The sequence below is a fragment of the Xiphias gladius genome, chromosome 3 (genome assembly GCF_016859285.1).
Source record: "Xiphias gladius isolate SHS-SW01 ecotype Sanya breed wild chromosome 3, ASM1685928v1, whole genome shotgun sequence".
NCBI lineage: Eukaryota > Metazoa > Chordata > Actinopteri > Istiophoriformes > Xiphiidae > Xiphias > Xiphias gladius.
Genome location: NC_053402.1, coordinates 15,332,974 through 15,356,937, shown reverse-complemented (window position 1 = coordinate 15,356,937; position 23,964 = coordinate 15,332,974). Strand labels below are relative to the sequence as shown.

The 23,964-nt window shown below is 42.3% G+C and overlaps 5 protein-coding genes across 14 annotated transcripts; 3 read left to right on the top strand and 2 right to left on the bottom strand.

Annotated features, from left to right (window-relative positions):
• Window positions 1-4: 4 nt before the first annotated feature.
• On the bottom strand, window positions 5-6,611 carry cant1a (calcium activated nucleotidase 1a). Of its 2 annotated transcripts, none has more exons than XM_040118392.1 (4): window positions 4,791-5,490; window positions 2,171-2,839; window positions 1,119-1,322; window positions 5-1,027 (listed from the first exon to the last, which is right to left on the bottom strand). In XM_040118392.1, the coding sequence occupies exons 1-4, from the start codon at window positions 4,828-4,830 to the stop codon at window positions 657-659; spliced, it is 1,284 nt and encodes a 427-aa protein (XP_039974326.1). In that variant the 5' UTR covers window positions 4,831-5,490; the 3' UTR covers window positions 5-656. The 2 variants fall into 2 exon arrangements, with proteins under 2 accessions (XP_039974326.1, XP_039974335.1); XM_040118401.1 differs by lacking the exon at window positions 4,791-5,490 and adding an exon at window positions 6,459-6,611 and having other exon boundaries at window positions 6-1,027.
• A 643-nt stretch (window positions 6,612-7,254) lies between these two features.
• Window positions 7,255-10,426, bottom strand: syngr2a (synaptogyrin 2a). The gene is made up of 4 exons (XM_040121366.1): window positions 10,208-10,426; window positions 9,006-9,243; window positions 8,710-8,849; window positions 7,255-8,595 (listed from the first exon to the last, which is right to left on the bottom strand). The coding sequence occupies exons 1-4, from the start codon at window positions 10,304-10,306 to the stop codon at window positions 8,398-8,400; spliced, it is 675 nt and encodes a 224-aa protein (XP_039977300.1). The 5' UTR covers window positions 10,307-10,426; the 3' UTR covers window positions 7,255-8,397.
• Window positions 9,962-19,373, top strand: LOC120786122 (transmembrane channel-like protein 6). 9 transcript variants are annotated; one of them, XM_040121310.1, is made up of 20 exons: window positions 9,962-10,146; window positions 11,395-11,544; window positions 12,103-12,221; window positions 12,470-12,589; window positions 12,689-12,826; window positions 12,998-13,106; window positions 13,211-13,298; window positions 13,387-13,647; window positions 13,737-13,951; window positions 14,039-14,183; window positions 14,733-14,876; window positions 15,292-15,449; window positions 16,040-16,130; window positions 16,318-16,415; window positions 16,505-16,600; window positions 16,683-16,758; window positions 16,846-16,979; window positions 17,416-17,592; window positions 17,919-17,997; window positions 18,619-19,373. In XM_040121310.1, exons 2-20 carry the CDS (start codon window positions 11,489-11,491, stop codon window positions 18,697-18,699), a joined length of 2,385 nt encoding a protein of 794 aa, XP_039977244.1. In that variant the 5' UTR covers window positions 9,962-10,146; window positions 11,395-11,488; the 3' UTR covers window positions 18,700-19,373. The 9 variants fall into 9 exon arrangements, with proteins under 9 accessions (XP_039977244.1, XP_039977227.1, XP_039977235.1 ...); XM_040121293.1 differs by having other exon boundaries at window positions 9,962-10,288; XM_040121301.1 differs by lacking the exon at window positions 9,962-10,146 and adding an exon at window positions 10,366-10,569.
• Window positions 19,374-19,498: 125 nt separating this feature from the next.
• On the top strand, window positions 19,499-21,318 carry LOC120786162 (heterogeneous nuclear ribonucleoproteins A1 homolog). Its single transcript, XM_040121381.1, has 5 exons — window positions 19,499-19,904; window positions 20,121-20,212; window positions 20,309-20,404; window positions 20,519-20,665; window positions 20,862-21,318. Exons 1-5 carry the CDS (start codon window positions 19,895-19,897, stop codon window positions 20,982-20,984), a joined length of 468 nt encoding a protein of 155 aa, XP_039977315.1. The 5' UTR covers window positions 19,499-19,894; the 3' UTR covers window positions 20,985-21,318.
• Window positions 21,319-21,560: 242 nt separating this feature from the next.
• On the top strand, window positions 21,561-23,459 carry cenpx (centromere protein X). Its single transcript, XM_040121393.1, has 5 exons — window positions 21,561-21,665; window positions 22,165-22,216; window positions 22,319-22,372; window positions 22,467-22,555; window positions 23,261-23,459. Exons 1-5 carry the CDS (start codon window positions 21,630-21,632, stop codon window positions 23,273-23,275), a joined length of 246 nt encoding a protein of 81 aa, XP_039977327.1. The 5' UTR covers window positions 21,561-21,629; the 3' UTR covers window positions 23,276-23,459.
• Window positions 23,460-23,964: the final 505 nt, after the last annotated feature.

The following is a 23,964-nucleotide window of genomic DNA, read 5'->3' as shown; positions in this document are numbered from 1 at the left end:
TAATTCCATGACAAGACTCAGAAAATAGCAATCAAGATTTTACTCAGTCAGCCCCCCCACGCACACACACACACACACACTCAAAAAAACATTGCATACAGTATAATTCATTTTCACCACAAAGTCCTTCAAATATCTTTGATTTTTATGAAGAATAAAAACCGACATTTTGTTATTCCACTGAAAGTAACATGTTTGGTATGTACAGAAAGATGCTGTTCAACATGTAGCAAAGGGGAAAAAACCTTTGACCTTTTGAGAGTGTACATTATGTCCATAAAAATGTATGCTTTAGTGGGGGGGGGGGGAATCACATTCTGATAAATCAGTCATTTGTACATTCATACTAAGAAAGGCTACAGTACTGATGAGGGCCACATTTGGCCTGGGAAGGAGATGATGCACCACAAGACATGCTGGCATTGTTTGGTTTGACTGGCACTTTCTTGAAAACCAAAACAGGACCACACTTCAAAGTCTCAGCCCACAGTTCTTCTGTTTCTACTGAAGGTGATCCTTTAAGGGCTGGAGATGTGTCTTTCACAGACTCAATGAGGAAGCAGCAAGAACATCAACTTCAACAGTGACTGGATTATAAACAAAATAGAACCACAGTGCAGTGGCCTCAAGAGCGAGTCCCTCGGTCTCTGAGCCCTCTATATGAACTCCAAGCCCTCATATTTCACATCCCCAATCTTGGTTTCAGGTAAAAGGATGCGTCCGTCAAGTGTGAAGGCCATGATGTATGTAGCGATATTTCCGGCGTCTTCCTCTGACTTGAGTGCCAGAATGATCTGGTCGTCCGTGTTGGGGACAAACTTGAAGGAGGAGAAACCGTGAGTGGGGTTAAGAGGACCCACTCGACTTACAATGATGTCTTTGAAATCTGGCGAGCAGCTGAGGGCGAGGTTCGTGCCGCGACGCTCGTCTGCCGTCTCCTCGTAGCGCTCCTCGCTGGCGCGGCGAGGGAGGAAAAACCAGCGCTGCAGGGTGTCGCTCCACGCTGCGGACTCGTGGATAAGATAACCTGCAGTAAGAATCGGAGGAATACGGTAAAGAGCAAAGCAAAGAGAGGGAAATGGAAGCGACTGGGAGTGACACCAGATTTACATCCTCACCTGGAGGCTCTATCCCCGCAGCAGACTTCAGAGATTTGTACCTGGGCACCCAGTTCACGTGTTGTACGTCCCCTCTGAAGCCGACTACTTTCACCCACTCTGGGTTGTTGTTGACGAACTCGCCCTCAGTGGTGGTCCACTCCTTCCCCAGACCGCCAATGTACAGATGCTCGTCTTTCACTGCCAGCCACTCAGCTTTGAACCCTATCGGGAGACAGTAAAGCACCCACACATTAATGTATAAATACTCCATTACAAGTATGAGTCCTGCAGTCAAAATATTACTTATGTTAAAGTTCAAAAGTATGTTCGTCAGAATATACTTAAAGCATCATCAAAGTATTAATTATGCAGGAAAATGTCCCCTGTTAATGATATATTATTATATATGACATTATTATATTATTATTACTGTTGCATCAATGTGTAAGTAGCATTTACTTCATATGCTGTTGGTACATTAGTCCAGTGGTTCCCAACCTAGAGGCCGGTTCCCCTCAAAAGGTCACAAGATCAATCTGAGGGGTTGGGAGATGATTAAATGGGGCAGGAAAGAAAAAAAATGAGGTTCTGCTACACAAATGTATATTCAACTATTAAACTTTCCTCCAATCTGTTTTTTTCTGAAATTTTGGATAACTTAACCTCTTTAGGCCTCTGACAGTTATTTAAATGATACAATTTGAAAAGTTTAACGGGCAAATCTCTCTTGGAAACCACTAACAACTCATAGACATCTGAAACACGACAAGGATCTTTAAGCAGACACTTTTGTTTTGTTAGAGGTCGCAAGCGAAAAGGTTGGAAACCACTGGTTTAACGTAAAGCAACATTTTTCACATAGTCAAATAAATGTAGTGCAGTAAAGAGTTCCTTTCCGTCTGAAATGTAACAGGGTAAAAAGAGTAAAGTAGCGTAAAATGGAAAATACTCAAGTACAGTACTGGTACCTCAAAACTGCATTAAGTGCAGAACTTGAGTACTCAGCTACTTTCTATCAGTGGTCTCAGTATGGTGCTGAAGAACTTTTGAATTACAGCATGTGTGCCGACCTTTGGCAACGCTGCCGTCGCCGTCAGGTAAGATGACCCAGGGCACAGCTTTGTCACCATCAATGTAGTAGACTACACCCGTTCTGTCATCCACGCTGTAGAGTTTCCCGTTGAACACCACCAGCTCGGACAGCTCCATACCCCTGCCCTTCTCCGACAGGTGGCTTTCCAGCACCACCCTGTCGGCATCCCATTCAACTGCCACCTTGTCACCGCTCTGGGACACCAGCAGGTACCCCCGCCGCATGTAGCTGAACCACGTCAGCTTCTTGTCGCTGCGAGAGCTTGTGTCCAGGTCGGCAATGACTCCAATGCGGTAGCGGGTTCCCTGTGGCGTGCGCTCAGGCGGACTGAGAGGGTAGGTGTCGTTGTAACTGGAGTCGGACGGCCGGTTGTCACTGCGACTGGCTCGCCAGCCTTGTGAGTTGAGGGAGCGGGAGCGCAAGCCTGAGCTCAAGTGCATGAGGAGCAGCAGGAGCAAGGCCAGGGAGAAGGCCACAGCCACGATGGGCCTCCACTTGAGGCGGAAACGGGGGTCAGTGGCGTTGGCCATGGAGCCCAGCATGGGGAGGCCTCCTACAGTGATACGCAGGGCATTCATAGGCTCATCGTGCTCCAGTCGGGTGAAGCCTGGGGAAGCAGGCATGGAGGACGGAGGCCTGGAGTGACCTAAGGACAAAAAGAGAGAGCGAGACGGGAAGTAGTATCCACTTGTAGATCACTAAAGAGAGCAGCAGCTTGTGAAAAATAAAAAAGGTAGGGCCTCACCCGTGTTCGCTCATTTAATGTTTGACTAAGAAATTGATCGAGTGATGGATTACAGTTTTTACTGGTCTTTTGTTTAACAGAAGCTGCTGTTGCCTCAAATGACATCTGTTATGGAGCAATATCAGTACAAATTTTGCGTACATTATCTAACAGCAGCTGAAAATATTCGTCCTGCCAGACCCCCCCTGCATGTACTGAACTGAGCTGTGGTGTGTTTTACTGCTTGTGAATATAAAAGGGTTTTTTTTTTGTAGAAACAAGAATGTGTTTTTCCTTCTTTCAAAAGTTACTCAGTCTCGCTTTAATATGTTTTTTTTTCTCTTTTTTTTTTCTAAAATACAGTTCACCGTTCAGGTTATATGGTATCATTCTTATCAAGAACAAGCCATAGTAAGTTGAGTTGTAAAGATAAGGCTGGACCACTGCACTTGGCAGGAAATTGTTGTTACACCTGCTTTTACCTTGCGAGGAAATACCAAAATTAGACAGAAGGGCTTGGTCTGAACATTCCTTTCCCCCCGCAATACATGCTGCTCAACGTGAAAACTGAGCAAAAAGTGTACATTATCAGGCGGCGTAACTCAGATAACAATGTAAGTTATCTGAGGACAAACAACTTACTTTAAAACTTTTCTCTCACATAGCCTACAACATGGCAGCATCGATGACATTTAAATAATAAAACCCTATCTGATCTTACTTACTCACACTCCCTCCGTAGACTCTTCACCTCTAAATCAGATCCTTACTCCCGTTGGCGGGGAGATTGTTCATTTAAGCCTGTACTTTAAATATTACTCTAAGTTCTGGCAAGAGCTCCCACTCGTAGGTGTATGCCGGGTTAACCATTGCACGACGAGAAGCATGAAGTACTTTGGGTCGGGTGGATGTCCGGTGGCCTCTGATGCGGTTTGTCAACGTGGAGGCTGGGAGGAGCCCGTTCGGGGACAATGAAGGGACGGCGGTCGTGAACAGGTAAATCAGGAAATACTCAACCAACTGTTGGATGTAGCACCTGCTACCGTCACATATCCCGATTTGTTACATACTAGTGCTCGGATCACAACTCTGATAACATTCCACTGACATTTCATTATGATTGTGAGATGTAATATAAAACCTTGCGTTGGACAAAACAAGACATTAGAAGATGTCATTTTGGAAACTGTGAGGGAGATTTTTCACCATTTTCTGACGTGTAATAGATCAACTGATTAGTGGATTAATCCATATGGAAAACAGTCATTAGTTGCAGCACTAGTGTAGTTAAACAAATGAATTTTCTCTACATAAAACTTTAACTAACTGACAGAGGACAAGAAGTACATTCTTAAGTCCAGTGCATGTGAACAGAAATATTCTACAACCTCATAATACAGAATTATGTGATGTTGCTACATGCTGTTACTAAAAAACTCCACAAACTAATGTGACCTTTTGAGTTAAACCTACAAGCATCACACACTGCACAGTCACAGTTTTGTGAGCCGCCTGTTGTTCTCTCCACTCGAAAGGGTCACCGACAGGCTCTGTATCGTGAAACTTCTGTGCAGTCTGCTCTTAGCCAAATTCCAGGGACCTCTAAACCTGGCCTCAGGAGCTTCGAACTCTGCGGCCTAAACATGGCTGCGTTTCTCTGAAAGCAGAGCAGGAGCTGAAAGACTCTTTCATAAGAGGGCCCCAAGCCAAACAGCAGTCCATTATGACAGCTACATTAGGGCCCACACTCTTCGGCAAGAAAACGATCCTCTCCGAAATACACCAACAAGTGGCTGGTAGTCAATTACCTAAAAACACTGTTTCTTTATGCAGCAGATTTTGATTTGAAACAAAAATAACTGAACAGGCTTACCCCTTGGCCTCTTCCTGCCAGAACGCTGAAACTGTGTCATCAAATTTATTTAACTATAAGTCCACAATCAGACCAGAGCTCTAAACTCTCCTTCCGCTCACAGGCTGTATGCAGTGCAACCATGACTAGGGGTTTTTATCGTGAACTTTAACTAGACCTGGAGGATTATGATTCAGTCCAAAGGGGCAAATCTTGCAGGAGGCCAAAGCAGTTCATTAAGGCGTCATTCATCTTAGCCAACCTCGGAATGGACAGGTACCAGAGGTTAAGAAAACAGTTGCACAATAGCTCTAGCAGCATGAAGGCGCAACGCCGCAAATCCCCCAGACTGAATGGAGTTTAATGTGAAGCCTGCGGCCGCTACAATAACGTGGTTCCCACATAACAGGGGTGTTCCTGTGACGCAATCAGTTCTCTGAGTCCTCCGACTGGACCGAGGCCAGAGATCAGCCAGATTACAGCAGCAGAGCAGGAGGCTGCAGGAACCCCTAACTTACTTTGACTTGTAGTAACTTTTGTTATAAACTGATTTAACTGCTTCCGGGCTTCAGTCCAAGAAAATGTTAAGAGGATGGGCGAGAGGTGCAGAAACAGAAAATGCATAAATTATGAATCGTTAAACAAGAAGCTTCTGAGATTCTCAGAGTCAAATTGATCTGATAGGTTTTATTAGGCGCACCCATAAAACCTTATGCAATCCAATGCATCAGCTCAGCGATAAATGCTACCTTTACAGAGATAGTGATGTGCAGTTTCGATTGACGCTATCTGAGATGATGCCAACCAGCAATTCAAAATTCAAAGATGTTCAATTTACAATGACATGAAACGGAAAAAAGCAGAACATCTTCAAATTTGAGAACCGCGGAACTAAAGATTTTAAAATTCATTATCAAAATTGTTGTTTCTTGGCAATTAATGTGTGTCTGTTGAAACACTAATCAATTAATTAATAGAACAACTCTACTCTATGTGAGAATCTCTGCTTTAAAATGGCTGTACCGTCAAAAAGGATGAGATCTGGGGAGATGGGCTTCAAAGGGAGCAGATCAAGGAGACACAGAGTCTGTGCCGAGGCCCATAAATAGTTCACTTAGTGCTGTAAGGCAGATTCTGCACATCAAGGACCCCCAGACAGATGCGCATTACACTGTTGACCCGATATCATGTGTTTTTGTCCGGTGAGAGGAGTCTGTTCAGCAGCAATGATATTTAGGTATCTGTCATTTAGCTGCAGACCCCTGGGACCTTCTCAGAGGCCCCAGGTGGCCCTCGGGGCATTCTCACTTTGCTGTTTTCAGGCCTTTAATTCATAAACCAATGAGCCAAGATTGTTTTGTTTAAACCGTTTGTTAGCAGTTTGCTTTGCCAGGAGTGGCAGCAAAACACACATACACACATCCCATCTGCATACAGTATCTCTCTGTGTGTGAGTGTGTGTGTGTGTGTGTGTGTGTGTGTGTGTGTGTGTGTGTGTGTGTGTTAGCCCATGTCCCTGTCCTGCCAGCACCGCAGAGGTTAACACACGCATATACAACACACGCATATACAACACACACACACACACACACGCATATACAACACACACACACACACACACACACACACACACACCATCACAAACCGCTGCGTTCACCATCAACCTGAAACCCTTGGCTCCGTACTCACCGCGGACGTTAGATCTTCAGCTCGCAGTCCGCCGTGGGCTGGAGCTCGGGTGTCATTATCGGTGCTTCGCCTTCTTTCTCCCTCGGCTCCTGTCCCCCCGTTCGCGTTTAGCAGACAACCGATCATTACTTCCTGTATGGACCGATGACGACAGCGCCGTGCACTGCCTGCGCGCGCCGTGCATACGAGAGGGTCTGTCAAACGCTGCCTTCAGGCGCTGTCGGAAAGAGCAAGCAGTACGCACAAGCGCGAGTCAAGCCGCACACGCGTTTTAAACAATAAACACATTAAATAATAATAATAAAATTAAAAAAAAAAAAAACTTCTCGGCATGGTAATGGTATGAACATGAATGGATTAAATATGGCAGTGGTTTTCCAAAACTCCCTCATTATTTTGGTCAAAATGTAACCAAGAATGTGGCATTTACAATTATGGTGAATATCATTCCCTTTCCATTATTTAATTTAGTTATGTTTTGCTGCACTCATAATCTCACATAATCTCTCTGACTGAATGAACTCTCAGTAATTCACATTGCAATGAATTTATGCAACATTGGTTATATTCTAGATTTAATGTGAGAATATATCTTTGTTTCGATACACTTCTGTAAAGTATGCATACACTAGCTTACTGACTTCACACCATTGTGGTGCTGTCTCCACTTTTCACAAGTTCATCCACATTCAACGACACAATCAGTACTCAAATATTTACCAAGGGAGTGCAACCCTGCACAGAGTCCAGATCTTTGTTCTAGAGGAGCATATAAATTATGGGGCTGAACCGGAGCTTCAAAAGGAGATCAGTTTTTATTTGGCAAACTCTGTGTTATACAGAATACTGTATAAGGCACTTCAATGGAGAAATATTGCAAAGCCTTTGAGCATGACAGTAAAACCGCAACGCATGTAAAAGGTACAGTGTGAGAAACAAGGAAATCAACAGGAAGAAAAAAATGTAGAAAAATTTATGGTTTGATTGTCATGCACCTGGACTGAAAGATTTATGTAGGATAATAAATATATCCATTATAAAATCACTGAATTCCTGAAATCAACATTTGCTGGATAAGATGTTTATAAACTGTGACTTAACTCAATAAGGCACACTGAACTTCTACAGAGGTAGCGGATACAAAAGAATGGTTTGGCTACCTCAAAACAAAACACCCTTAAATACTAAACTAAATTGTAGCAGATTTGGATTAACAAACATTACAATTAACAATCTTAGATCAGATATTGGCAATTAACTGCGCCCAAAGAAATTAACCGTGTTTTTCAGTGCATAAGAGCCATTTTTCAGTGGTTGATGATTAAAAAAGAAACAAAAACATGGCATTACAGTAGATACAGATGGAACATTTTCAATGCACCCATTGATTAAATAATATGGGTTTGTTTGAAAAAAAAAAGAACACGAATCATTGCAGAGGAACTGTTTTGCTTAAACTACTGTTTATGAATTGGACAATAATTAAAAGAAGGCACTAAACAACTTTTTTTTAAATTAATTTTTCCATCTTAACAATGCAAAGCAGATTTCCAGACAACAAGGTAAATCCTAACCTGCTTTGATATTAAGAGCTCTATAACCAACCCAACAAAATTAAACAAACGGGCACTGGAATAACTACAGGTGTCTTGGTACAAAAGTTCATCCTCTCTATTCCCAAGACAATCTCCTTTTAACAAAATAATACCTGCTGTGTGTGGCACTGTGAAAAACGCATCAAGCATCAAACATCCACCAAACTTACAACAATGAAACAAACTAAAACACATCAGTGTACCCAAAAATATGCAAACACTTTCTGCAGGAAAGAAATCGGAGTGCAGAGAACAGTCCAAGCTGTAAGTGAAACTATTGGCACACGTCCTTATTTAAAAAGAAAAACTCCCCTGTTGGATTCATGTGTTTGAATCTCAGTCCTTCAATAAGACGGAGGTTGGTACTCCCCTGGGTGCTCCTGATTGTGGGAGAAAGGCGACTGCTGGTAGCCCGTGGGGCCGCTGGCGTACGGGGTGGGCGGGTATGCAGTAGTGTGGTCGTTGGCTGGGTCTCTGTAATCCTGGTCAAATTCACTCACACCCTGACGATACCTTGCATATGCAAAGTAGGACAAGAGAGCCTGTTGAGAGAAGTTTGAATCAGGGAATGGAGCTTTAACATGGCTGAGTTGTGCGTTATCAAATGAATTTGTTAGTCAAAGGCTGGCCACACAAGGAGGTGGTGAGAGGCTTACCCAGGTGATGACTGAGAAGAAGGAGAAGGCCACGACAGCCCGGGCGGCATCACCTGGGAGAGCAGTGAGATCAGCACTGGTTTTGGACCACTGGTTGGCCAGGACACAGAAGCAGATGAACCACAGGAATGTCCAAGCCGCTGTCCCACGATGAAAAACACAGCAGAGCAATAAATAGTAAGGATTTAGATTAAATGATGGCCACATTAACCTCAACCCAGCTGCACTTCCCGTTATAGGGCACATTTCCTTTATTCTAGTATGAGTGCGAGTCTACAGTGAAATCTGACTCTTACCTGAGAAGCCTAAATCTCCTATAACAATGTATTTTCTCTCTTTGGCATTGCTGATCTGTGGGAAATAGGCATCCAGTATTAGGAAGACAACACAAGCCAAGAAGGCCAGGACTCCAATTCCCACCCCGTAGCTGCAGGCGCTGTCGCTGTTGTTGAACATGCACTTGGCATCCCCCTTGTTTAACGGGTTAACGTAGCCTTCGGCTGTGATGGTTGCAAAGACCACAATGGAAAACAACTGTCAAGAACAGGACACAGAAGGTTAATGTCAGGGGGAGGGAGATGGATTACAAGATTACACATTATGTTTTATCCATGCAGAAAAATGGCACAATTCTCTGGTTCCAGCTCCTCAAACGGGAAGATTTGCTGCTTCTCTTTGTTTTATATCATTTCAAATGGAGTATCTTTGGGTTTTGGACTGTTAGCTGGTCAAAAGAAGACATCTGAAGATATCACCGTGGACTCTCGGAACTTCTGTTGTGTATTTTTCACTATTTTTTGACAATAGTTGCAGCTCTACATCCATATTTTTACCTGCACTGCGAGTGCAGAGTGATTGATATATCTAAGTTTTTTTTTTTTTACTGTTAATTTATTTAGTCTTATTGTGAAGCACTGTGTAATTGTGTTTTTTGAGGAGTGCCACATAAATACAGTTTATTATTATTATTATTGTTACGTGATTAGCCTTTCAACGTTCCGACTTAATTTACCTGACCTTTAACATTACGCATTTGAAAAGAACTTTGCAGCTGAACAGTTGACGCCGGAAAAGTTTCATTTCCTGGTCTTTTCTAACATTGTAAAGGCTCCAGAAAAAGGGAGCCATGTCGTCTGTGATTATTAAATGTTACTGGTCCAGTTTTTAAACCAGAATAACCAAGAAAAAATAAATTAAAACCAACCATCGTGTGGTGGCAGTTCGTGCGGTGACACAGCACTGGGCATGCTAGCTAACGTTAGCTAGTATCAACCAGTGCTAAGGAAAATACATCTTTTTGACACTTTATTTAACATTTATCCAAGGTTTCAACCTAAACCCCAGTTCGTGTCCGGTGTCAGAAGCTCATGACGCCAACAAGCCGTGCGACTGACTGATTTGTCTCGACCCTGGCAGCGGACATCTGTTAACAACACGGTCGGTGAAGTGACAGCTGGCTAACTCTGATGCTAACGTTCACGTTTCCGCGGCCACTCACCCAGCTCAGGCAGCGCAGAATGGTCTGAGGCTGTCTGACAAAGCTCACTAAGTCAAACGCACCGCCGGCCAGAGAGGCCCCGTAAGCACTGCTCTGCATTTTTTTTTTCCTTTTTTTTTTTTTTTTTTTTGGCAGCGCAATCCCTGCCGATCCGAAGAGGAGCTGAAATCTATTCCTGTCAAAAGGCTGTGACAGTTTCGTTTTGTCAAACAGCTTCCTGAAAACTTTTCTAATACCGCCCCAAATGCGGTGCGTTCGGGAGCGCCTCGTAAACTGCGCGCTACGGCACAAAAACCTCGACCTGTATTGATCAAATTGCTGAAAGTAAAACTTTGGATTTAAGTGACAGTTAAGACAAAGTAGTAAGTACAGATCGCCTTCACTTGTATTCCTGATCACAAATTTAAGAACTAAAACTATTTATTACACTTCTTTTGATTTACAAATTCAACAATCATTTCAGAAGGTTAATCCGGACATGCTTCAGATGAGACCCTTCCAAATGAAGGAAACACACTACATTCCAAAAATAATAATAATAATATTATCATCATCATTCCTCTTTTAATTATAACTTAAAAAATATATAAATTTAATTTTTGTTTCTGCATGGACGCTGGTTTGCCTAATTTAATGTAATGTTGCAGTTCCTCATGTGGCCACTGGTGGGCAGTAAACACTCATGATTCTTAATACACTAAGGTCAAGTGTCTGCTCCAACCAGCTTCAAGACAGACACCCACAATACCATACTGACACCTCCACTGAAACCTTTCAGAATAATATAATATATTAGACATATTAATATATATATTCTGGAAAAAAATATTATTATTATCACTTGCATTTGTTTTATTTACCATATCCTTAGGTTCCCCGCCACATAGGGGGTGCAGGCAGGTTACTCTTTGTACCAATTGCAGATAAGGTGTAGCTGTGTTGAGAGACAGGGGAAGTGGATTGTGTTTTATTATTAGTCAAGATTAGACTGCTACTGTCCTTCTCTTTGTCTTTCATCTGCATCATCCGTTCATTTCTGGCCCATAGTTCACGGGGGAGTTGTTGGGTGTCCCAGCAGCTCTGTGGTAAGGGTCAGGAGGGAGGATGTGCTCTGCATGATAAGTTCACAGGAAGCATTTGTCAGAGTTTCACTGGACAGTGCATGACTTTACTTAACTTTGTGGCAGGATACATAGAGGAGCCTGTGGTCCTATATGAGGCTGATGAAGACTGATCCACTGGGAGCAGTGTGTTTGCGGTAAAAGGAGAACATCAAGGACCATGGCACGCTGTCTGAGCTTCAATGTCAACAGCTGTCAAATGGATTCTGACTATGAGTAAGTTCTCTTTCTATCTTGTGGTAGAAGGCTTGAGGCTTGTTGTACTTATTGTTTTTTTAGATACACTGAATATAATTCAGCTGTTTGTCAAGACTCAATATTCTTAGGTCAGTAAGTGGGTTTTCTCTTTTCCAAATTGTGCTACTAACAAAGTTTTTTTTTTTTTTTTTAATTCACAAATCAGTCTCTTTTTCAACACTGAGAGGTCAATGTCCTTACAGCATACAGACACGGCATTGTTTGGAGAAAACACTGAAACTGCTATTTTCTGTCATTTTGGACTGAACTGTCTTTGCATGTACTTCATGTAGTTTTTGAGGCCTCTTGCTCTTTAGTATTTGGTAGTAACTGGAAAGCATTTGGAAACTTTCACGTGTCTGGGTTGCTGTATGAAAAGCGGAGCCATTCTGCACTTCCAGTTTCCACCAGGGAATAGTGATACATTTAAGACACAACATGTCTTACACGGTTCACACGCTCCTGTACTGAGGGTTCTCAGGCCAAAGCCGTTGGGACTCCGGGTCATTATTTCCTCTGATGGTTACTCTTCTGCAGGAACCTAGGAGAGGGTGAACCAGGTCAGGACGCCTTCCTCCAGTATGTTGGAGAACCAGCAGCCAGCATCCAGAGGTGCCCTGAAACCCTGCAGATGGATGTGGTTACAGAATGCACAGGTACAAATACACAATGTGTGTCATTTCAATTATAAAATCTACAGTTTGAAAAACTTTTATAAAACAAGTAATATTTGCTGCTGAATAGACAGTGAAATTAGTTTGAAATGATTATTAAAATTCCCTCAAATGTAAATATGTTTGTTTAAAATAATGAATATGCACTGTGATTGTCCTAAAGCAAATGAGACTGAGGACAATATAATTACCGTTGGTCTGAAAATTTTTCAAAAAGATGTTTCTTTCAGACAGGTGCTCAACCAGGAGGGATGAGACTCTTGACACAGAGCAGATTAACTCTCTGCAGAGGCACCACTGGTCAGCTGCTACACTAAAGGTCCTCTCTTTGATGCCGAGTCGCGCTAGGGGTGAGACGAAATGTTTTCTCTACTGTCTTAAGCTGTCACCAGGCGTCAAAAATCTTTCTGTGGCAGTTAAAAAAAAGATTTTGTCCATTGCCCACACAGGGCAAAATAGTGCTGCCGTCATTTCCCGGCATTCCCAGCTACGCCGACACCAGACCTCCTCCCGTGATTCTTCTCATCCCTCCAGATCGATCCAGGTCGACTTTAGCGAGGCTGATGTGGCGGGGCTCAGTGCTGAAGGTGAACAGAAAATGCTAAGCCACTGGCCGCTCCAAGCATAACAAAACTATTCCTTTTTGTTTAAATGAGCCTTCCTGCTCTCTGCACCGAGCGTCAGCGTTGGCTGCAGCAAACTCGCAACATCCACGGGTGCAGCAGATAATTTGGTCGTTTCCAACATTTTGTTTACAGACAACAAGAGGGAGCAGTTGGTGTCCAACCTCCGGGGCCTCTCCGTGAGCGAGGGCATGCGCAAGCTGCGAGCCATGCCGCTTAGCCTGGCTAATAAGATGGAGCTCAGGTACGCGGGACACTGAGAACAGGGAACTACCTGCAGAATAAAGCAACCAGAACTGCGGTAACAAGCGCAAGTTTTTAAAAGCTCCTTCACCTGTCATTTATTAGGCGACTTGCTTTCAGTGACGTAACTGAACCTTCACTCATCAGCAGAAATACTCCATGCTACAGTAGTCTCAGCATGTACATGCCGAGGGTGAGTACGAACAGCGTGCTACATGATAAGGTCGACATTTTTTCCTCTGTGTTCATCAGTCACACACTCATGTTCTTCTCCCCCTCAGAACTGGCGTCACAGCCTGTCCAGCTGCCCCTCCGTCCGCAGTTCCCTCCGGCTGTGGCATTCAGCCACGAAGAGACTGAGTGGACGTTTCGGAACTGGAGTGCTCTCCTACTTCCTGTTTCTCCGGACCCTCCTGTGCTTAAACCTCCTGCTCTTTGTCGTCAATGGAACGTTCTTGGTCTTCCCTCAGGCCATCCACCGTCCTCCTCTTAATGACTCTCACCTTGACGCTTTCACCGGCCTTGAGCTTCTCACAGGCACAGTAAGACGGCCGCACATTACGTCAGAGCAGCGTATACATGTTTATTTCTTTGGCACTCTCCTGAACCGGATCCCTGTTATCTCTGGCAGGGTTACCTCTCTCAGAGTGTGATGTTTTACGGCTACTACACCAACACCATCATCAAATCTTGCCAAGCTGCTGACCCTGGTTCCCCGGAGGAATTACCAGATCTGCCAGTCTGTGATTCTGACAGGCCCCAGATGGTGCCATACAACATGCCTGCAGCCTACTTCTTTACCACCACCATCACCTTCTTTGTCCTCTGCATCATCCTGGTCTACAGGTGGGACGATAAGTGAATCATTCCCGCATGAGTTTTATTTTAGTCCCCGTGTGCCGTGTGTTTTATGGATATGTTTTTCGCCTGCAGCATGTCAAGGTCCTTCGGGAGAAGTTTTCATGTGCTCAAGTCTAATGGGAATCTTGCAGTAAAAGTATTCTGCACCTGGGACTTTCAACTCAGCAAGAAGACATCAATCAGATTCCACTCTGAGATAATCAGCACGCAGCTCAAAGTATGCCATCATTTGAATTTTCCGTCAGACTCACTTTAGTGTGAAACTCTGTTTTTTATGTAAATACGAACAGATGACGATTTTTCATTTCCTTTCCAAACTGAAGCATAAACGTGAGGTTGTAAACCATTTAAAACATGAACATGTAATTTTTCAAAACCATTGCAAAGCCGAGAACAATCCTCGACGACTGATATTTAAAAGATTAAGTTGAATGTCACATGCTTGGTAGCTTTGTCATATTATTTTCACGCTACCTCAGTTTTTGTACAGCAGGTTCACACACAGGATGTTTTAAAGATGCATTTCACATTGTGTGATTCTTTGAAGCAGGCTCCTCAGCCTAAAGGCCATTTTCTTATGAAGGAAGGTTTTTAAAAAAAAAAAAAAAAAAAAAAAAAACTGTTCTCAATATAATCAATGGCAGCAGTCACATTTAATGGAGTTGAGACACAGCTGTGGCTCAACTCAGCAGATCACTTTCAACACATTGTGAAGATCAGTTAAATGCTGCTGGCTCAACGTCACGAACGCTGCTTTTTCCAACAGGAGCTTCTGTCTGAGACGATCAGGGGAGAAGAGGAAAAGAGCTGCACGCAGGGACTCTGCCACGTCACCGTGCATCTGATAGCATGGGCTACATGTCTAGCCAGCATCTTCTTGGGCGCCATGGCAGTCCACTACCAGTCAGAGGTTAGGGAAAACTGTGCGACAACTGCAGGGCAACCGGACGTGACAGATGTCCTGTACATCTGAGAAACTACAGGGCCTGTGTAGCGATTTCTCAAGAATACCACAAAAACAAAAAAAACACCTTCCCACCACAGTGTTTACTTCTCCTTTTTCTTTCCTGGCAGATGTTTTGCATGCTTTTTTTTCTGTCCAGTATTTTTGCAAAACTAGTATGTGTGACAATCATCAAAAAAGATCCTTATGAAGACATTGGAGTAATAACATGAACGATGTTGCATTCCAGCCATTATCGTATTACATTGCAGCAATCAATAAATTCAAATCCTGTCGAAAAGGTCTCATCGGCTTTACTTCCGCGCCTGGTCATGAGGTGTTGGTCTGTAGCCCTCACTGTGATTTGTCCATTCCTTCACAGGAGACCATTTGGAAGGGTCCTGTCAAAGAAACTGAGCTGCTGCGCTTGTCTGCCGTGGTGTCCGGCATCAACCTGTTACTCCCTGGCCTCTTCAACCTGTGCGCTTGGGTAGAGAAGCATGACTCGCCCAGTTTCTCTGTCTATGTCTCCATCTTACGGTGAGGAGAAGAACTGTAATAAAAGGAAAAACATTCACAGTCGGCCATACCACACTGAACACATATATTTGGCATTTGAGATTTCCTAATAAACATGAATTGGGAGTCAAGGGTGACTGCTGAACCGAAACATCTGCCCAGGGCTTCCTAAACATTGCTCAAACAATTGTCTTCAGGCTATGATCGGTGTCGACCCAAAAGACACAGACATGGCACAGAAGCTTTACATACATATATAGATGTAGTTTTTTATTCGTGTGTAGATCCCTGGGTCACTTACCTGGCTGTGGTAGTAACATAGTACAATCTATTTTTTCTCATGACTTATTCCCACTTCCATTCTGCACTTCCAATCTATGTAATATTTTGTATTGTTTCCTTTTTACCAGAGGAATTATTACCTATAGGATTGTTGGCAAATTTGTTAACTTGTGAAGCTGTGTGGCATTTTTGTGTGGCAATTCCTAATAAGAACTGACTTAACTTTTTTTTTTTTTTTTTTTTGGTATTATCTTGTACCTTTTTTTTTTTTTGGTAATGGCTGTTTTTTGTCAGATGATAAATTCAGTGTTCCACCATCATTTTCTCAGGAACCTGTTGTTGAAGGTCAGTATTGTCGGAGTGCTGTGTTACCGCTGGCTGGGGAGAATTGCTGCAGAACCAGAAAGTCGTGGTTTAAAGGTTACAAGCATCCTCATATTTGAACCTCTCATAATCATAGTTTTGGAGCGTCACTGGATTACATAAAGAATGCTCTTGGCACACAATAGGTGATTAGATGTTTGGTTGTGGCTTTATTGGCGCTTATGAGATCTGTCAGTCCACTTTTTGCATATTCTTTACATTTATGTGTATCTGTTGTCCACAGTGTTGGGAAAGCTTTCTTGGGCAAGAACTGTATCGCTTGCTCCTGATGGACTTTGTCTTTACGGTGCTTTACACGTTTTTGGGAGAGTTCCTGTGGAGGCAAGTTGGTGCTTTACCCACGAGTTGCGTAACTTCATTTTGTGAAGGCATCTACTCTCTGTTGAGCTAACCCGTCATCTTCCCTCTAGGCTCTTTTCCAAGCAAGTTCTGAAAAGAGACCGGAAGCCAGAGTTTGACATTGCTCGTAATGTGCTGGAGCTCATATATGGACAAACTCTTACTTGGTAATTTACATCATGTTTCTGAAACCGTCATATTTAACGAGAAAGGTGAATTAAATCATTAATGGTCTTCTGCTCTTCCCAGGCTCGGGGTGCTGTTTGCACCACTGCTTCCTGCAGTCCAATGCATAAAGCTGCTTGTGCTTTTTTACATGAAGAAGGTTGGTATAGCTGGTGGTCTTGTTTCACCGTCAGTGTGTCTGGGTTGCATAACAACCATAACATTCTTTCTCTCGTGTCTCCCCCAGAGCAGTCTGATGCTCAACTGTCAGGCCTCCAGAAAGCCCTGGAGGGCCACTCAGATGACAACACTGTTCATGTTTCTTTTGTGCTTCCCCTCATATCTCAGCGCTGTTGTGTCTGTCACCTATATAATTTGGACGTGAGTGCAACAAACAGTCTCTTTTAATGGCTTAGATGCTCACAAGCGGGTTCTACACCAAAAGGCACGCGTGAATTTCACAACCTCGGACACACATAGCTTTCTAAATACATTCTCAGAACCCAATGACAGCCCTACATCTTTCAGCAGACACTACCCTTAAAGTAGGCTGGGATATACGGTATCCTGTGCAACATAGGAGGAGGGAAGTTGGAAAGTATTGTAAGATGGACTAATGCATTGTTTTTTGTTTTTTTTATGAGACTTGTTGAAACCATGAAAAATACAGAAAAACCTTGCCAACCTCAGTCATCTTTTTCATCTCTTATATCCAATGTACTTGAGTTTGGAGGACAAACAGTTGAAAACAGTGCTGCGGTCCAAACACCTGCAAACTGCAAGGTATCTTCAAAATCCATCCGTCTGTTGTCCACAGGATTAAACCCTCATCCGGGTGCGGCCCTTTCAGGAATCTCACCAGAATGTTTCAGTCGGGGAAGCTGTGGGCCCAGGGACCGGAGAACACCCACCCAATCCTGTCTTGGCTCAGCTGGGTCTACATCTCTCTGGTGGACAACCGGCTGTTCTTATTCCTCGCCACTGGAGTCCTTCTGTGAGTGGTGACATGATCACTAGCAATTTTCAGAGGAACTTTCCAGTTCTCACCATCATTTGTTTTTTCATATTAACATTTGCTATGTAGGTTTTTTTTCATTTTATTTCATGCTGCTAGCAGAGCAGCAGTTTCTCCTTGGATAGAACTTGACATTAAGATGCAGCATAAGGTCATTGTATCAGTAATTTTGACTGTATTGTGATGGCGTTGTAAACAAAGTGTCTGTCCTCTTGAAACCTTTAACACCTGTGACCTAATGTACATGAATACTGTTAACGCTCTTTAAATTTCAATTGATCCCTTACGCTTTCTGTTTTTTTCAGAATGGTGATATACTTTCACGCTCAAGTTGTTGATGGCCAAAGGAGAATCATCAGTCGGTTAGAAAAGCAAATTGAAAATGTATGCATAATCTTTTTTTTAATTTTTTAACAAGGCTATGAACCCACAGCCATGCTAGTAGCTCTGTAAATGTGGAGCTAACATCAGCATGCTAACATGCTCACAATGACGATGCCGACATGCTGATGTTTAGCGGGTGTAAAAGTTAAAATGTTCACCATCTTAGTTTAGCGTGTTACCATGCTAACGTTTGATCCTTGGCACTACAGTACAGCTGAGGCTGATGGGAATGTGATTCGCCTTACATGCATTTGCTCACAAACCATACTGGACAATTTTCAATTTTTGCCCGATTATGGGGCTAGAGTAAAAATTAAGGTGTCACCAAAGATGTTACAATTCATTTTGAGGGGGACATGAAGGTCTGAACCAAACTATGTGGTGATCCATATAGTAGATGTTACTATATTTAAATGGACGAGTGAAAACTTTGGCATTCTGGTGGTGCTTGAGGAAAAATTAGGGGGATCACCACAGCCTGCAGGAATTATTCTTCTGGCACTGCCATCCATAGAGCCGTGTCGCTAGCATGGCTAAAAATGCATGACACGTGTATATCATTTGATATTGATTTTAATATATATTGTGTTTGTGTGTGTGTTTTTTTGCTCTTATATACAGGAGGGTAAGGACAAAAAGTTCGTCATCACCAAATTGCAAGCCATTTGTGAACAGAATAGTCTGTTTTCCCCTCACAGATAAGGTTGGTAGTGTCAGTACTGGGTATCCTTATTACGGTTGCAATGTATCTTCTTAACGTTTGAATCACTTCAATAATGTGAAGAGGTATTTGTGTGAGCACTGACTTCTACCTAAGAAGTCTTTTGTTTTGTTTTGTTTTCTTTTTTCACTCTGTGGCTGAACAACATTCACATCATATTTAGTAATCGCAAGATATTATCTTCTCAGTGAGAAATATCTTAGCTTTGATCTCATCTCTGCCAAGATTGTTGTCAACATTATTTGGAATGTCACGCTCAAACTACAACAACAAAAGAGCAAGAAAAACCTCTTACAGTAGAGTGTGTTAGTTTCAAATACTGTATATCCCATGATTTTTGGGGATTCCATTATGTGCTGGATGAACGCAATCTGAATTACTGGCTGTAAGCCCGAAAATGGACACATTAGTATTTATTAATACAGAGAGCTCTTATTGTACGTCAGATGTATATTTTTTCATGTTCGTAGTTATTTGTTTTAGATTCTGTTAAAGTTTATGAAAAGACCAAATAAATTCATTTGAACACACCTACTGTGTTATTGGAATAAGGAACCCTCTTGATGTGTTTTTTGGCAAATTATACCACTATCTGAAAACACTGTTTCCTTTATCTTTTGCCCAAACACTGCAAGTATTCCTTCATCTGAACACATACAAGTAATAATCACCACTTTTGTTGAAGTATTTCATTCATATTTTTTGCTTTTTTTTTTTTTTGGTGATGTTTCCCGCCAAATAGTATAGTATGTTAGACATTCATCCAGTGAAACAGGAAATAACACATAGGACACATAATTATGTGAATGACACAAGTTTGACACAAGTTTTGTCCCAGGTTTTCCCAACCACACGTTCCAGACCAAGATTTTGTATAAAAACGTCCTTGATTGTTAGCACAATACACACGATGACAATTTATTTTTAGTGTTGGTCCCTTCATCTTTCGGCATTAGCAAATGTTTTGCCCCAGGCTACTGAACAAGTCGGGTAACTCTTTTACCAGTTACTCAAACGGCTTTGAACACTACAAGAAAAATGAAAATAAGGACGTGACTTCCTTGTTGTGCTACTGAACGACACGAGCCTATAAGAATCCCCTTCACAGAAGGCTACCCTGTACTTTGAGTTGGTCTGCTCTGAAGAGCAGGTTCTTCTCACGTCAACATCACAAAAATGACCTCTGGTAAGTAACAGCCTCCTTGACTTCATTCCTCATCTTTGAAGAAAATCAGATTGTAAATTACCATGTGCCTAATTTACAGAATTGTATATGTTTTTTTTAAAAAAAAATCCTTGTTAGAACATTCTCACATTGTCTTATTTATATCCTTTTATAGTCAATGTACAGCCTTCCCTACTGCACAGTGTTTAAACAGTCATCTACTCATCCTCCCCCCAGATAACACGGAATTGAAGAAAGCATCTCAAAGAAGAGTGTACATCAGTCTCCCGAAGAAATACATGGCTGGTTTGGCTGAACACTATGAATTAGTAAACAATTCCTCTCAGTCATTTCCTTTTTTGTTTTTCCTTTTTAATCTAAGGTACAATATGCCATGAAGCTCATTGTTTTCTGTTTTTTATCAGGACCATGGACTGGTTATAAAAGATCTGAACCCTTATTTAAATGAAGGATATATACGAGCTTACTTTAGAGAATGGGGCACCGTCACAGCGTGCAAGGTAAAGAAAATACAGCTTTATTAGTGCCTTTGTTAATGTATCTTTGTAGGTAAATTATGAAGATCTACGAGTTTTTGTCAAATAATTCCCCTTGTTTGTTGAATTGGATTACAGATTAAGAAGTGCCCCAACTCTGAGAAAAATAAGGCAGTTGCCTATGTGAGGTTTTGTGCAGAAGATGAAGCAGACAGAGCAGACTGGGCTGGTCCTCACTTTATTGGAGGCAGTGAAGTGGAAGTGAAAAGAGTTGTTAGTCCAAAGGTGAGTAGGCTTTACGCCAGTGTTTCCCTCCTTCTCTCTGAGCCTGTTCTCATAACTGACATAAAAGCAGAAATCTTAATCTCGTGGGAAGATATGCTGATTAACAGTATTTGAGTTTAAAAGGGTGCGTTTGCTGTCTGCGTCTTCATCAGCTGACTACAAAAAACAAGAAAAAACAAACAAACCTGTGTTTCAGGCGGAGGAGGATTCAGAGGAGGAGGTCGACACAGTCCCTGCTGTACCGCGACCACGGCGTTCAATGGGTCTGGGCTACATACTTGAAGATGCTCAGTGGTTGGATGACGATGAAAGTGACTAAACAAATACTAAAAAATAACTTTTTCTGTTTCAAAAGAGTTTGTGTTTTGTCAAGATAAAAAGACCAGGAAGCATAAGAAACACATATTTGCTTACCTGTTTATAGCTTTAACATAAGTTGCTGTGATACATATCCTTTTGTGCTGATTTTATGTTGGGTTTCATGATTTGATCGATCCCTTGATTTGTGCAGCCACTGCTGCACAAATCAACTCCAATGCCTCTGCTTAATGCGACATGAATGTCCTTTTTAAAAAATCAGACAGACAATGCAAAACGATGTGAAAAATAACCTAAATGACTGCCTCACATTATTGATCTTAAGCTGCTTAACTGATGGGGTTTTTTTTTTAAATAAAGAAATGAATGGTCTTGACAGCTTCAGTGGTGGTTTTGCTTTCAAGTCTTTCCTTCCTCTTATGTTGCCTCTTTATTTAAAAGAAAGGACAAACGAAAAACAAAATGCAGCATGTAAACTATGCCAAATGTAAACAATTTCATACGTAATTTAGAGGAATTTATCAGCAATAATTACATGGAAACCACATTTGCACAATACGTCTACGGGGGGCTGGGAAAAAGACGTAAGAGATCAACGGCCAATCGCTACGCAGAGCGCCAAGTTCCTCTCACAGTGTCGGAAAACATGGCGGAGAAGGGAGCAGAATTTGGCTTCAAAAAGGTAAGAATAAGAATATGCCCCTCTTGCTAATAATTGTTTTTACTTACTTATTTCAAATGTTTTTTGGTTGTTGTTTTAAAAAAAAAAAAAAAAGCGTCGTCTTTGTCGCCGAAATGCATTTGTCACTGCCGCTAAACATTCGCACCGACCCTGCCTAAAAATTGCTCCTCCGTTGTCTGTAAGACGGCAAAACTTTAGCGTCACATCTCGCTAGGGTATTTTTCAGTGGATTGACAGTATATGTACGCCGAATGGAAGAGGGGCTCACGTTGGTTCACGAAAGCGCTCTGGAGTCACTGCTTTCTGGAATAACATCAGCTACTCTCGCCGAAACAACAGAGCCAATTAAATTGACATTTTTTCGAACGTAGTTTGGCAGGAGCGCGGCTCGCGCGACAACGCACCACCAGGTTGCTAGCTAAAACCAGTGGTATGTTATCTGGAAAGTCAAATGAAATACACTGTACGCTATATTGTGCTATATTCTCCTCCTTTACAGGACACAGTAAGCAAACTTTTGTCAAGTTCCTTCAAGGAGGAAAAAACAAAACGTGAGTTACACAAATATAGTCCCGATATGAGTGACTTCCCCCCCAAACTGTCTTGTGTTTTCTCTGCAACTCTCACGCCCAGCAACTCTCGCTGTGTTACAGTAAGCGGCGATGCTGCGCTGCTCGTGGCGGAGATGCTAAAAATATTTGTCCAAGGTAAGAAGTTCCACTGGGCACAGTTTTATACAGGCTGAGACACGACGCGTGATTCCTCGGTGATCTAACTCTTAATCCGTTACCTCGTTTTCAGAGGCGGCCGTGAGATCCCAGAAACAAGCCGAATCCGAGGACTGTGACCGAGTGGATATCGAGCACTTTGAGAAGATCCTGCCTCAGCTGGTGCGTGGCTCAGCGTGCTCAACAAAAAAATGGGGTTTTGAGATGTAATCCGAGAGCCGTAAAGTACAATTATGCAATGCTAAGGCTGCGCTAGTTGCTCAGAGACATTTCAGGAGATGGTATTTTTGGTTTGGCCCCCTGAAGTGTGAATTGGTTTTATGATGTACACTCGGCTTGGATCCTTTATCTTATACTACTTGATTTCCTGTGCAGCTAATCTGCTCTCCTTTGCATTATTTCCCCTGCTGCCTGTATTGCAGCCAATCCTAAGAACAAGTATCAGGCCTTCCATGGCATCACTGACCCAGTATTGATGGTCAAACTACTTCTTCTATTCGAGTTACTATTCTTAATGTTGTTGATAAGGTTTTGTTGATTTATTGTTTTAATTACTATACAGATTCTACAGTGTAAACTATAACTCTTGTTCGTGGTGAATGTGGCTCAGGCTCAACACCAGCTAATCAGCATGTGAGATTTAGTGCCTACAAGTGTAGTTTTAAATAAATGAGTTAAGTTAAATCCACTTTTCTGAAGTCCCATGCTAGACTGGCTCAAACTGCTAGTATTTCGTTTGCTATATAAATGCTGATTGGACAAAAAGAGCAAATTGAACATCAGACAAGTCTCACGTCATCATCAATGCACAAAAATATTTCCTTTCCAATATTAATCTCATGTTTTTTCATGTCTTTTGCACTGCAGCTACTGGACTTTTAACAGTGATGCCACAAGATGGAACCAGAGTGCTGTCTGCGTGTCCCTACTTCAGTCCTACAGCTTAAGTTCCTGCAGCTGCAAGTTTAGTTTAGCTATTGTTTATTTTCCCTGTATAACAACAACTTCATAACCACCCAAATCTGAGAAAATGCCGAAACTCTAATTCTGTATTTGTTTGAGTTGTGTGATGTTTTTTTTTTTTTTTGATTTTTTTTTTTTTTTTTTGATTTTATTTATTTATTTATTTATTTTTTAAGTAGAAAACTGCAGTGGTGTCCACACGCTTCCATGCCACCACCAATAAGGCCCACCTGTGCTCCTCTGTGCAACAACAGGTGCTTCCAGCATGCTCCATGGCGCCCTGCATCAAAGCCTCCTGGAGCAGTTGGAAGCAATTAGAGTAATAAGGGGAGCAGCCAGTCCCTTAGATGATGACAAGTGCCAGGAAAAAAGGAGTACCCCCTCCGGCCACTTTGAAGTTCCCTTTTGCTGTCCTGCGATGTTTAGTTAGAGGCGGGGGGAAGGGCAAAGGGGACCTCTGGCACAGGGGGAAAGTTGAATGGGAGTGTGTGTGCACGAATTTGTGCATGTGTTAGCCAAACATGGCAAGAGACCACACGCATAGATATTCTGTTTGAAAGGAAGCATAACAAAACACATTGGAACATGGTCCAAGAAGAGCAGGGTGT